The sequence below is a fragment of the Molothrus ater genome, chromosome 1 (genome assembly GCF_012460135.2).
Source record: "Molothrus ater isolate BHLD 08-10-18 breed brown headed cowbird chromosome 1, BPBGC_Mater_1.1, whole genome shotgun sequence".
Lineage (NCBI taxonomy): Eukaryota > Metazoa > Chordata > Aves > Passeriformes > Icteridae > Molothrus > Molothrus ater.
This window is the reverse complement of record NC_050478.2, coordinates 129,844,317-129,859,372: the sequence shown is the minus strand read 5'-3', so window position 1 is coordinate 129,859,372 and position 15,056 is coordinate 129,844,317. Positions and strand designations below refer to the sequence as shown.

Sequence of the window (15,056 nt, the reverse complement as noted above, 5' to 3'; positions counted from 1 at the left end):
GTGCCACCCCATTTGCTGAGCAGTAGTCCTGCCCTGAAAAATTACTAAAATTTTAAGAGATCCTAGGAGGAATGTGGTGAATGGGAGTTCCTAACTCCTCTAGAGCCCTAAGAAATACCAGTCTTAGTATGTGAGAAAAAAGGCAAATTTTGAATTGTAATTCTAAACAGGACTTGTGCCCACTTTCACCACTGACAAGTTTCAAGTTGCACTGGGAGGCAGAGATGGCAAATTTACTGTGGTTTTCATTCACATGTCAGCTGATGGATATGCAAAACTACTGAATTTTACATGAATGTGGTAATCTGTGCAGAGCAAAATCTGCCAAAGTAAACAATTGCAGTTGACACTGAAGTCAGGGCGTAAGTCAAGAGGAAGCCAAGCTCATAAAGGACCATCTTAGCCCAGCAACAGAGGAGCTGTTATAAAAAGTGTGTGCTGGTGTCATAGTGCCAGAGAGAGGCCTTTGGAGACTTTGAGGCTGTGGAGTAGCGTATGTCCCTTTCCAGGTTTTAAAAGACACTTTTTCTCATACACGCAAAGCGCCTGTGATGCCCCATCCCACAGGTGACCAAACCAAGTGGTGACTGTGCTCTGTGCAGCTGGGCACGTGTCAGAGTGTGGGACAAGATCCCCACTCATCAGGTGACTTAGGATTACAGTTGTTGTAATTTCCCTTGGTTGTGTGAGGGAGAAAGAAAGCTAAATAAGTGTAACCTGTAACTCATAACCAATTATCACTTGCATTTGTAGCAACCACCCAAAATTAGATTTAAACCTTTTCATAAATACATGGAAGAAGAAGAAGGAAATATTTAAAGTAATGCAAATAAACTGAGAACTAAGTAAGGCTTTCCTCTTAAAAAATTCTTACATTCATTTTCTGCTTACTTATATAAAATTATTCAGTGGTGAGAATCCTCATTTTAGATAGATCTACAAAAGGTGTAGTTCTGAGTATGATGTATATTCAGTAATGGTTCAAACTGGAAGGAGTCTTAAAAATGAAGATTATCTCAAGCAAGTGAAAAGTTGAAGAATTAAAAGGACAGCTCATTACTGATACTTTCTCTTAGTTGCAACTGAACTGCTAAAACCCACCATCAGAATAAATGGCATTAGACATCTAACACCTGGAAAACTTAAACTGTGCTTTCAGTCACAGACTTGAGCAGTGCAAAACATTCCATTTTCATGGCTGCTATTTAAGTTTCTTATTAAATGAAAAACAAAAGTGCAGGATGAAAGGTGGAAAAGTCCATCAGAAGCCCAAATCACACATAAGGGAATGGGTGAGAGGACAGTAGGAGCTTCAGATTCATTTTTCAGATATTCATTCTTCAGCTAACAGTTGGTGATGTCAAAGGGTTTCCCCATTCTGTTTTGCTCTGATCAGATTTAGATTCAATGAAGAACTGGGCTGATAAAAAGTCAGGAGTGTCATGATGGATTCCCATGTCCCAGGAGATGGCAAAGCCAACAGCTGACTACTGACTCAGCCACATTGCTGGCCAGCAGGCTCCTCTGGTAGGGAGGTTCTGCTTCCCTTGTCCCAGCCTTTGGAATAATTTCAACATGATTTCTGCTCCCCTAACATTTTTGAACAGCCATGTCTTGCTGGGAAATCTAGAGATTAAAAAACAGCACTGAAGTAATTTCACTGAAACTACATGGGAGCAGAGGCTTTTTACACACAGTTGAGATAGAACCAAATTTTCTTTACAAAGGTCTTGTAAAGAGAGAACGTTGGCATTTCCCTGTAAGCCTTTTCATTTGCCAATACAAGTCCATTGTAAATACAGCATTCAGAATGGCAGTTCATCTAACCAGTACAATCCCTTGTCATTTTAAATCATACAAAAAAAGTTGGTTTAAATACTATTACAAATGTTGTCCTGTACATTTTTTTAATGATTAATACAAACCCTTGAAATGAAAACAACAACTCAATCAAGACATCAGGTTGTCCCTGTTATACTGTGGCACTTTTCTAATTGTTTCCATGCAAAACTATCTAGCAGCTTGTTATCCAAAGGTCAGAATAATGCCCAAGCAAGGACAAACCCTCTGAGTGTCATATTCATGGAATGCTAGATGACTTCATAGTTATGAAATTATTTCATTTCTCATGATAATTCCTGACTTGCCAAGTTAGTGAATTTTAAGAACTCTGAGAGCAGATTGTAAGATAAATGTGAAATAATCCATACTTCTGGAGTCAGGGACTTCCCTCCAGGCATTAGTTCATACTTGACTTACTTGACTTACTCTTGGGGATAAAATGAGTTAGGACAAGGTCTTAGATACCACATTCTCTTACTGGGAAAGAAAACCAACTTGCACAACTTTGGCTGGCTCATGTTTCTTGTTACACAGGCACTAAGAAGCAGCGGTTGCCATGAAATACTTTATTTAACCTCTGCAAAATGTTTTTTTAGTATGGCAAGGCAGTTCAGTTAAATGAAAATAAATAGTTTTCAAAGGATTGTATTTCTTCTACATTCACATCAATAAAATTCTCCATTTTTCTTTTGCTAATTAAGAATAGAGATGGGATAATTGCCCATTTGAATTCTTTAACACAATTAAATATATATACACCTAAAATATATATTTTAGCAGATAGTTTTATAACTATTTATTTACATTTAGAATTAATTTATTATTAATGAAACTATAGGCTAAAATTTTAAAAATTTCAACTTTTTTATGTTACAAAAACAGTTACAGCACACCAAGGATTTGGATTTATCAGCTCTTGATGGTGTCCCTCCAACTGTTTGGCTTAACTTAAAGCTCCTTGCTTCCTTCCTTTTTTCCCTGCCTGGATCCTTTACATTTCAGGGAACCTAACCTTTCCCTTTTAACTTTCACTCTGATTCCTGCAAGTCTCGCTACTTTGGCTAAGATTTCAGTAATAAGTCTGAGGTCCGATGCTCAGTCTTCTACACCACTCCATCCCCCACATTTTCCTCAGATTTCATGAGGGTTTGGCCCCCCCTTAGGGATAAGACACCCCCAATTGTATAGTCCCTTTCAGAGCTGGGGTAGGTCCAAAACTGATGGTATTTGAGGCTTTAAGCAATTCTATCTAAAGCTGCCAGATTTTGTGAGTTCCTTCTGCAGATTTTAATGAAAGTTAGAGGTCTGTTAGATGTCATTAAAAGGGAAGAGAAGATACATCATTCCTGTGCTCTACAGACAACACTGGCTCCTACATTATTATTGGATCAAGTCTGCACTCCTTATCTTGATCTTCACATTGTTTTGTGGGATGGGCCCCAGTTACATCAAAAGTCATGTTTGTCTCCAAGACAGCTGTGTTTTTTAGATGAACTGGAGCATATGATACATAGGGTGAAACTCTGAAGTTAGAAGAGATCAGATCTTCCTAGTAATTTACTCAGAGTTAAGGAATTCTGTCTTGCAAGACAGTAGGCAATTGGAGGGTCCCACTAGGGATCACAGCAAATGTAAAAACCAGATATCCATGTGAGAGTCCCCTGAATGCATTCTGCAGAGATTGTTTGCTTATGAACAGACAGCAGAAATTGTCTATAATGTGCTAGTTATTACTAGTTGTTTTCCCCACACTCAAATTTCAGCAGAGTCCTCTGAGGAAGCCCAGAGTGATGGATTTAAGTTCACTGGTGTGCTTTCTATGCAAAGCATAATGTTGCATAGTAGAAGTTTTAAGAAGGTAGCAGTTCTCAAACCTTTCTGTATTCTCCCTCCAGGGTTACAGTAACAGTTACACATTTTCAGTTTTCATCGTCTTTAACTTGAAGCAGCAGCTATAATGGATAAAAGATCAGTTGCTATGTTGAATTGGGCAATGACTTCAATGAGAATGTGGGTATTAATAAAATATATTTATTTCTTATCAAAGTAAGTACATATGCCTGAAACTGTGTCATTTTATTGCTACTTTATAGAATTTGAGGGAAAATATATCTATCACTTTTTTGATCATACATTTAACAAAGTCTCGAGTAGATATTAGTACTGGTTAGTACATTATTAGTACCTTCATTGGAACATATTTAAAATTTTTCTTATTTTAAATAGTGTGTCTGTGAACACAAATTCTAAATTTTATAAACATACTTTTTAAAGGCTACTGTAGTTTTACAAATAGCAAATTTGCTATATGAGAACTTCCTCCTTGTTCTACCAAAAAAAAAGACTGAAACCAAAGTTTGATTCATGTTGCAGCAGGATCACAATTCATTGTTATTTACTTCCAAGTTGCTGTTCTTTTAGATATTGGGTTACATAATGTGAAAAATTACATGCACTGCTCTGGGTTCAAACCTTAGAAACTGTAACTTATATATCAGTTGTTATTGGGATATTTTCTCTTTTTACTGTTGAGGAAGGTTACAAGTTCTCTGAACAATCTCTTGTACTTTACATAATCCTTCCTAGGTCATTAGAGAACAACATCAGGCAAAAAAAGCTGTATGTGATTTTATACTGTTCACACAGTGAGAAGAATACTATTGCTTTTTTTGGGGTTCCTGCATTCTAAATCAATGCTCATACTGTATTACATGTAATTGAATTTCTAGATAATATCTGGGGCAGATAAGGATTAATATTATCCATGAACATTTATAATTTGGTTACTGTTCCTTAACCAAAAGGCTTTTCTGCAATGTTTAGGGTGAGTTTGTACCTGTGAGGTTCAGGTCTGCTTTGCAGGTGATGTTGAAGTTCAAGCTACTTTTGTGGCCACTGCAGTTGATAGTATGCAGAATAAATATTTCATTCACTGTTTTTCCAAATACTAGTTGGTTTTATTATTGTGTATCTTAATCCTAATCAAGAGCCACCTTGTATTGTGAAAACACAGTAAAAAATACAAATCAAGCTTCTCTTTTAATTTTTCAATTAAAAATTTCTTTAGCTTCAAGTCTTAGAATTCAGCTCCATCTCCAGAGCTACACTTCCTCTGTGCTGCTGCATTATCACAGCTTTTATTTTACTATCTTCTATCTTTGAAAATAACAACTGCTCCCACACCATTTACCTGGTCCTCACCTGATTCTTCCCAAACTCTCAGAATTCATAGTGATTACCCTTGTTCCCCCCAAAAAAAACTTTTCCTAGTTTCACTTAGAAGACAAATACAGTCTAAAGAACCTTGGTGAAACCAAGCTAAGTCTGGTGAATCTACAAGCAAAGTAGAAATCAAATTTGCATCACTAAGCATTTTAAAGGCTCAAGCTTTAAATTACTTATACAGCTGGAAATTGATGCCTTTTCTGGACAAGCTGAATTCTTAGTCTCACTTTTAATCCCCCATTTTATTCCTTATGCTTTGTCATATGACACACAGCTTTATTTACTCAGATCATACCCTTCACTCACACATCTAGCTGAAAACCTAAGTAAATTTTGAGGAGCACATAGAAACATTCTGTGAAGAGGCATGATAAAGACATTATTTTAAAGATAATGCTTTTCTAGCCATTTGCTCCAGTAAGAGCAGTTTCATCTTAATCCACCTTCCTTGAAGTAATTTCTATTCCTCTCAAAACAGAAATCCATAATGGCTAAGAATTACAAATCCAAGCCCCAGCCAAGTCTAGTCAAAACAAAACTCTCTGGGTTATCTGCTGGTATATTTCCCTGACAGAAAATGCAGAAATCAAATATTTACACTAATGAGTGCCTATCTTCACGTATACAATAGATAGTCTGTTTAAATTCTCTCTAAGCTACAAATTTTCGCTTATCAATGGATTGTATTTCTTAGGATGCTTTGAAGTCTCTTTTTTTGTACCTTAATGCAATTAATTCTCTTTTCTCCTAATATATGTCCCATACCTAGCTATATTCATTGAACTTTTTTGAACAGAGTGTCTAATAAATTTTTAGAATTAGCATAAAGCTTGATCGATGAAAGAGTTAATGACAATTATTGCAAATCTTTAGTATCAGGTCACTTTGATTCCTGTTTGGTCACAGTGAGGTGCAAATAAAACCAAGGTTCTGGGTTCAATCCCTGTATGGGCCATTCACTTAAGAGCTGGACTTGATGATCCTTGCAAGTCCCTTCCAATTTAGAAAATTGAGTGAATCTGTAAATCTGTTTTCTGCTAAAATGATGCTAATGTCTGATTACTTAGTTCTCTAAAATCACTGCCATTATTTCTAGACATCTTTTCCAGAAATCTCACACTTAAATAATCATTCAGAGATCCTTTTTTTGTTTTCATGGAATGCAGTTTCTTGGCTCAAAAGTAAAGTTGCACAGCACCCAATTCTTACACTGTTAGGTCATTAATACAAATATATTAGATATCTTTAAAGTAAATTATGAAGGCCGTATCCTTCACTTTTACCAGTATGCGAATTGTATGTTTGTTAAATAAGAAAATGCCAATAGCTCTTCTTTATTTTTCTTTCTGAATCTTGAAGTTAAATGCAGACTAATCACTACAAAGAAAATTAGTAAGGCAGCATTTGGGAGCTAATGACTGCTCAGGAAAAGCTGACAGCACGTTCCTTGGGAACGTTCAACTCGTGAGCAAAGCTGTTTATACAGGGTGGGAGACATCCTAGTGTTGTAGCTACATGTAATTACTAATTGTCAATTATGGCATTTACATGACGTCTGTCTTTGGAGCACACAGTATTTTGTGGGCCTGTAGCTGAGGCTGACCACTTAAGTACCTTTTCTCATTATTTGGCTGTCATTTCCAGCTACCATTCTCTCCAAAGTAAACAGTTTTCATGTTTCTTCTAATTTTCATATGTGATGAGATTTATTCCCAGCTGCCTCTGTGAGAAACTGAACAGATTCCAGCCACTGCAATTGGATTTTTTTTGTTATTGTTTTCATTTTCCTTTTCTTTAACTAATGCTTCAGAATCTAAGTGACATGTTTGTTTATGAGTTTGGCTGTCCTAGTGTACAGCCTCCCTCAACATAACCTGAAAATAAAGCTGTGCCCACACGTGTGCACATCCAGATGCCTGTCCTTGCACACACGGGCACGTATCAGCCTTTGTGCTTCCAGCATAAAACTCATTTGAATCTGAATGCAGCAGTCATCACTCTTGCAAATTCAAAAGCCACCCACTGAATGAATGTTATTGTTCTGTGTGTAACTTGTGCTGAGGATACCACAAATTGCAAACAGGCTACTGAGTTGTAATATCTTTGAAAGTTATTGCTGTGGTTGTTTCTTAAAACAGTGAAGGAAACCCCAACATCCAGCCCTTCACTAAGTCCAACTGACCAGACCCATGGTGAATGCTATCCCTTTCTGGAAACAAATCATGGAAGAACACAGTATTTACAAGTTCCAGTTTTAATCAATCTTTGGGCCTGATCCTGTTCTCAATTACTTAAATTAATTAATGACAGATGTCCAAAATCAGAGTGAAACTCAACCCTCAAGAGAGAACTCCCACAAGGCCTTCATATGACTGTTTTAAAGAACTTAAGTGATGCTTAGGCTCTGTGCTGGCCCTCTGCAAAGAATAAATTTTACCCAGAATGCTTATTGCTTTGATCCCTTATATATAACTCACATCCTTAAGTTTGCACAGCCACAAAAGATCTATACAGAGCTAAATAGCCAGATCTTCAGCTGGTGTAAATTTATGTAACTTCATTGACCTACATGGAACAGTACCAATTTTCACTACTCTGGCTTAAAGAATCTCCATGGGACAGAGGTAAGTGCGTATGGTGGGTAAATGGATGAAAGGCTCTTCAAATGATGAAAGACTGTATTGCTCTGGAAGTGATTTAAGTTAAACTGGAAAAAAGCCACTCCTTTTCCGGAATGAATCACATAGGGAGTATAATTATGCAGTTAAATTTCTTCTCATGCAGTCAAGCTTGAACTTACCACCACATTTGTGTAAGAAATGAAATGTTTCCCATCTCTCAGCAATATACCACATTCTGCATTTAACAGACACATACATGCAAGCTATACAAGTCCTTCTTTATTTTCAAAGGGAAGGGTATTCCTAATTTTCTGGTTTATTCTGAAGGCAAAAAATCTGGCATGGACCTGCATTCATATCACCTTGCTGGTAATAGAATGGGCTTCTAGAACAATTTCAAAGGCAGTGAAGAAAATCTCTTATTTCCTGTTTTATGCTCTCTAGTCTACTTGCCCTTTTTTTTGTGAACAGTTGTGTGCCTAGATGTTAAACGTACTGCTAAAGCAGGTAATTTATAGAAATGCATGATTCAGAGCCATTTTATGGTATTGTTGCTTCTGATTGTGTCTGAAATCACAGAATTACAGACTGAATGGATCATTCAGACAACTGGTGTGCTTAGCATTGCTGGGATTTCAAACCAAGAATATTTCTCTGTCATGGGAATTTATATCCTACTGCAAGGCACTTTTTTTCCTGGTTATGTATTGAAGTAGTAATTTCTTTCTTTCCAGCTGTTGCACATCTGTATTGAAGGCTGGGGAAACTGGCGGTGGTCTGAGCCATTCAGTGTGGACAATACAGGGACCTTTATTCGCACCATTCAGTACAAGGGCCGGACAGCATCACTTATTATCAAGGTTCAGCAGCTCAGTGGAGTGCAGAAGCAAGTAAGGATTTGATCCAGTTAGGAAAAAATAACATGAGTAATTTAAACTGTTGCCTATTCATGAATTAGTCATTTTGTTATTTATTCTCTCCTACTGGGATCTGCAAAAAACAAGTATAGCAGTCTTTTGGGGCTGTTTTGGGGAATTTTACAACCTTTTTCTTCACTTTGGTGTCAATCTTAGCATTTAAAATCTCAGTTACTAACATGTATTTTATATGCTCCAGTAAACATCCCTTTGCGTGGTTCATAAGTTCTGACAGTGCTAAGTTACATAATCTCTTACATGTTTTGAGCTCTTGAGAAACAAATTTTTCTCTTAATTTTTTTAAGAAACTGTTCATAATATATTCTGGGTAGTAATTCAGGCTTACATATTTTTAAAGTAAAAGAATTACCAAATTAACATTTGAAAATTAGCTGCTGTGCAATAACTTTCCCTTTACTATGTTTGTAAAGAGATGTGTAATAGCACTGCAGCCATTCTGCCTGCATTGACAGAAGCCAGAGCTTGTGGTGGACAGAAAATGCTCAGCTCATGGATGGGCAGAGCTGTACTGCACAACTACAGTACAGCTTACCAGACAGGAGCAGTGCCTGGTGTCACTGAAAGCCCTGCTGAGATTTCACATGGTGGGCTGTAGCTATGCTGTGTGCCCCCGTTCATGAAAAAAGGAATTATGATGGTTGTACAGCAGGGATACACATGGAATGGTGTTCCCTGGTATAGCTTGGAAAAAGTCAGGTACATCTCTACAGTAAACAATTCATGCATGATGGACAGCAACAATGCCGAGTCTAATCTGGTCATTTTCTAGGTGTGTGCATTTAAGTACAGAAACAGTTACAGTCATCTAATGAAATTATAAGCTTTAGAATGGCAGACATACTGTGAAAGCTCTGGATCATTGGCTTGATGGGAATGTGAGGTATCCATAGAAAACTTTCTGAAGTACATCCCTGTGACTGCTCAGAAATGTCTCAACATTCAGAGACCATCACAGAACTCTTAAAATCCAAACCAGAACTGTCAGCCATGGGCAGTACTCCTGAGTTCAGTGGGAAGGAAAGTGGATATGTGTTTCTTTCAAGTGTGGATACTGCCTTTGCAATATTTCAAGCATTTTAATGCCTAGATTTCTATGAAATTGGACATACATTTGGCCAATAAAAATAATGTTTTACTACTCACTGCCTTCAGCAGTGCTTGGGGAAACCTAAAGCAGTGAGATTATTCTTCTACAGGTTTTCACTCTCTAATTCAATTTTGACTATTTTTTTCACAATTGTTTACATAAGAGCTGTATTTCTTGTGTGTTTTAGATCCTAATCTGTGGAAGACAGACAGTCTGTAGTTACCTTTCTGAAAGTATTGAACTGAAAGTGGTTCAGCATTACATTAGTCAAGATGGACAGGCTGTTGTTAAAGAACACATCAACTGCCTTGCAGCCAAGCAGAAATTGCCTTCATATATCCTAGAAAACAATGAGCTCACTGAGTTGAGCGTGAAATCTACAGGAGATGAAGACTGGTCCCAAGATGTATGTCTAAGTTCTAAACACACAGAACACAGCACTGTCATTCAGGTATGATGAGAAATGAGTATGTGGAATAGAGCATTAAAAATGGCTCAGAGAATTGAGCAGTGCACATTTAGAGTTCTGTTTGATATAATGAAATAGTGAATGTTATCCTGAATAATGATAGTGTAATACTGATCTTTCTACAAACAGGTACCATCTTCAAAGAGTTCAATTACATATGTGTGGTGCACAGTTTTGACTTTAGAGCCCAATTCACATGTGCAACAGCGATTAGTAAGTACATTTAATGTTTCTGAAATCTAAATGTTAAAGTCTTATGTGTCATATAATAAATTAAGGTCAGAATGACCCACTGTAAACATTTATCAATAGTTTGTTTCAACGTTGTAATACTGAAATAAAATTGGCTTTAAATCGGTGTATTTTTTCTTTTTGTAGATTGTTTTCAGCCCTCTTTTCATTGTAAGGAGCCATCTTCCAGACCCTATTATCTTACATATAGAGAAAAGAAGCCTGGGACTGAATGAAACACAAGTGATTCCAGGGAAAGGACAAGAGAAAGCACTGCAAAATATAGAACCTGATCTTACACACCACCTGACTTTTCAAGCCAGGTAAAATCCTCATTTTCCTTGAAAATGGTTCATTTTTATGGAAAAGAAAGAATAACTTACACTTAAACTTCTTTTGCATTTTTTTTTCCAAAAGTGTGCCATGCCCAGAGGGGATATGACTGAATAAGCATATGTAGCTGAAATTGTATCAGAGGAAATATTAAATTTGTTGTAACTATCCTAAGCACACTGGCATTTGTTTAATTAAGCAGTCCATGTTCTTGTGTTTTAAAAAATAAATTTTTTGAATTATCTTGAAATGGTCTTTTGAGAATACTGAAGAGTTTTTAGGGTCATTACAGTGTGATAACAAATCCATGCATGTCAGTAAATTCCCAAGAACTTGTTGGACATCGTAACTTGATTCATCTGTGAGAGTGTTCTTGCTGCAGAGTACACTTTGGAAGCCTCATTAGAGAAAATGTCAATGCTTATGCTTGATCTTGTTGTGCAAGTGACTGAGTTTGTTTTCAATAACAGGGAAGAAGATGATCCATCTGAGTGTGCAGTCCCCATCTCAACCACTCTGATTAAACAGATAGCAAGTAAATCCAATCCGGGTGGCAGCGTGGGCCAAGTGCTCTCTGAGTTCTATGGCATTGCTAGTCCTCCTCAGCCTGCATGGCCTTATAACAGGAAGGATTCAGACAGGTAATTCCTTGCTAAACCTTCTTCATGACTGTTGCATTGCCTTTCCAAATAAACTGAAACCACATTCTGGAAGACTATATGTGATGAACATTGTATATATTTTCAGCAGTTACATCATTCCTGCATGTAAACTGCAGAATCTGTGGCAGTTGGGGAAAAAAATTAGGTCATCCTTGGGGCTGCCCTTGTTTACACTGAGAAGATTGCATCAGTATGGATTTTTTAAAAATGGAACCATTTTTTTGTGAATGCACTTTCTTTACTCCAGCTCTAGAGGCTGTTGTTTATTCAGCTGCTGTTTGTTTCATTAGAGAAACAGGGAGTTGCTGTACAAGTAGTTGTTGCGGAAACAGAAAGGAAATGTGATTTGATGACTACAAAAGTTCACAGGTTTAGCTCTGAGCGACAGTGGTAACTTTGTTAAGGCATTTATTAATTGACTAAATTCAGGCTGAGCTTGTAGAGTTAAAAATATGCCTTTATAGCCTACACCTATCTAGACCTTTCTGACAGCATCTCAGTGTGTTCCAGAATGATAAGGTAAGAAGAGAAGTTTTTCTATCTCACAACTGGAAAAGCCTTGTAAATTTCTGAAGAAGACACCTTAGCATTTGTAATCTTGAATTCATTATTCCTTTGACTTTAAGTTTTTGCTTATTTGTTCTTGACAGCAATGAACAGCTCTCCCAGTGGGATAGTCCAATGCAGGTAAAGCTGTCAGTGTGGAAACCCTGTGTGAGAACTCTGCTGATTGAAGTCCTGCCCTGGGCTTTGCTTATCAATCAGTCCAAGTGGGACCTCTGGCTGTTTGAAGGAGAGAAGATTCTTCTTCAAGTACCTAGTGGGAAAGTAATTATACCTCCCAACTTCAAGGTAACTCTGCCATTCACATTAGCAGGCACAGGTCTGCTAAGCACACCGAAGAATTGTTACTACTCCAGATGATTCCCACTTTCCAGTTACTGTGTCTGTTTGTCTGTTAGTCATATGATAAAGACTAGCAATAACAATGGGAATTCACCCCACTGACTGAGTCTCCAAGTGGGTAGCACAACATACTTGGTAGCAATGTTTAAAAAACAGCATCCTAAAGATGCATAGTTAAAAATTGTCCACAAGACACTGTAGGAAGAAGGCCTTTGTTCCATCAGCAGCCTTTCCCCTCCTCTCAGTTCAGCCAAAGAATCTGCAGCATGGCTGTAAGGTAGCAGCCCAAGAAGGTTGCTATAAAGGCCAAGTAAAGACTTTGTGTCAATGTGTCACTTGAGAAATTGTTGACCACAGTAGCAAAATTGACGGCCTGAAAGGCATATTTGGTTTGGGAGCACTTTGTGTAATGTTATTTCATAGCTTTTAATGTTACCAAGAAAAGTTGATAATGACACAGAATGAATTAAAATAGAGGAAGATTTTTTTTTAGAATGCCTGCCTTCCTTAATTCAGTGTAACAGATCTTCCACGTATCTTGGCCATGCACTTTTTTTAATTATAACTTTTATATTCTTTAATTTTGAAATATTTAAGGTGATTTGACACAGCAGCTTGTTAATTCCATTTGAGCAATCTGATAGTTCCTGTTTATTCTGTCATCTTTTTCCCCCCATGTATGTCTGTTAATAAACAAAAGGTCTGCCTAGTAACACATCTCAGTGTAGACCACAGCCTTGATTTCCTGTGAGGATCAGTTCCTTATCCACCTTGTGGTTTCATCTATCCTTGTACCACATAGAAAGAATCAGAAGGAGAAAGGCAGGAAATTGTATTCACTGCCTACTGGAAAGTGCATTTAGAAGTGTAGTAGAAATGTATCAAATTGTGAACCACTGACGATCAGTCCTTTTTTCACTTGCAGGAAGCTTTTCAGGTTGGAATATACTGGGCAAACACTAATACTGTGCACAAATCAGTGGCAATTGAACTGGTTCATAATGTGACCTCCCCAAAATGGAAGGATGCTGATAATGAGGAAGTAGTAACATTGGATGAAGAAGGTTTTGTTGAAGCTGAAATTAAACTCGGTGCTTTTCCAGGTCATCAAAAGGTTAGAAGAAAATCATAATGATTTGTAACTTTATCATGTAAAAACAAAGTCATATAGCAGATAAAACAATCAAATGTATGCAGTGTGAAAGCTTCTCCCTAATTATGTTAATATATGTCCAACATAAAGAGAGTATAAACAATGTATGAAATATAATTTAAAGAATTAGATTGCCAAAAACATACTGTGCAACCCATAAAGATAATAAAATATCTCCTGGAAAAAGAATTAATGAATTTTCAATCTTGTTTGGATAACATTGACAGATGCAACTTCAAAAGTACGTGATGTGGCTCCAGTTACAAAGTGCATGAATATAGGGAGAATTTCTTTGATTAGAAAGAGAGCAGCACTTCTATTGCTACATTTCACTACCTTTTGTATTTTTGTGTGACTTCATCACAATTTTCATTTCATCACAATTTCACTATCTTACAGTTGTGTGAATTCTGCATTTCTTCCATGGTTCGACAAGGTATACAAATTCTACAAATAGAAGATAAGACAACAATAATCAATGATACATCATATCAAATCTATTATAGGCCACAGCTTTTTATTTCCAAATCCCACTCAGGAGAAGAGGTAAAACACTGTAGATACTGTTTTTGTTTGTCATCTGTGGAAAATGGTTGTTTATATCTGTAACTGTATTTAGATGAGCTGCATATAGCAGAGGTTGGAACCGAAATCTTTAGACATAATAATCATAAAGTAATTTATATCATTTAGAATACTGAATCCTGGGTAAATTCAACTCCAGTAATTAACTGTGCTCAGAAATCTGTGCAAGCAGCAAATTCTTGCACATTGCAGAATTAGTTCTGCCTGTTCTCCATCTGTTCAGGCACTAATGGCCATTTCAGTAAAATAGGCAGTGTAATCCGTAGTAGCTGTTGAAAATGTTCTCAGAATTTTTACTGAGTTTGTGTGTAAAAGAGGTATATTGGCCTGGCAGGCTGAAAACTTTTTGTTTTCCTTTTGGGAAGATTCCAGTTATCTGAGCAAAGCTGCAGAACTAGAGATGTGCCCAAAGTTTATGTATTTCATAGCCTGCATCAGATTGTGAATATCGGTTTTCTAAGAATCTCACAGAATATTTAAGGACTAGCTTGCAGGAACTAAAATGTAGGCATGGTCAATATATTTTAATCAACCGTTTATACATATTTATTGGAGATTACATTTATAGTAAAATATGTGGAAAGAATTCTTAGGGTCCAACTTAATAGAAGAGCTGGCAAATGAACAAATTTTTAAAGCTCCTGTTTCTGTATTCTTTTCCTTCTGCTTTAGTTTTCTTCACATCAGTATCTACCATTGTGCATCACACATTTTGTGGCAGTCTAAATATAGGGAATTGGGAGAATGCTGAGGCTAAAATCCATTCTTATTTTTGTAACCATGAATGGATTTTGTTCACGCCATTGTGTTACAGGAATGTAACTTGATTTTGGTAGAGCTATGTTGTGCTACTGAGAGCCAGCTGTAGATCACAGAATTAGAGAATCAGAGAAAGGCTTGGGTTAAAAGGGCCTTAAAGATCATGTAGTTCCAAACCCCTCAGCATGGGCAGAGACAACTTCTACTAGAGCTGGTTGCTCAGGACCCCCAGATAGCTGTGCTAC

General features: G+C 37.0%; 1 protein-coding gene across 1 annotated transcript in view; it reads left to right on the top strand.

The window, feature by feature from the left end:
• The window catches only part of VPS13B (vacuolar protein sorting 13 homolog B), a 433,772-nt gene that overhangs the window by 388,049 nt on the left and 30,667 nt on the right, over positions 1–15,056 (top strand). The window contains exons 44-51 of the mRNA XM_036379056.2: positions 8,423–8,578; positions 9,901–10,164; positions 10,312–10,395; positions 10,561–10,736; positions 11,217–11,387; positions 12,059–12,260; positions 13,240–13,428; positions 13,867–14,013. Coding sequence (XP_036234949.1) covers positions 8,423–8,578; positions 9,901–10,164; positions 10,312–10,395; positions 10,561–10,736; positions 11,217–11,387; positions 12,059–12,260; positions 13,240–13,428; positions 13,867–14,013 — 1,389 coding nt within the window. The remainder of the gene's footprint in view (positions 1–8,422; positions 8,579–9,900; positions 10,165–10,311; positions 10,396–10,560; positions 10,737–11,216; positions 11,388–12,058; positions 12,261–13,239; positions 13,429–13,866; positions 14,014–15,056) is intronic.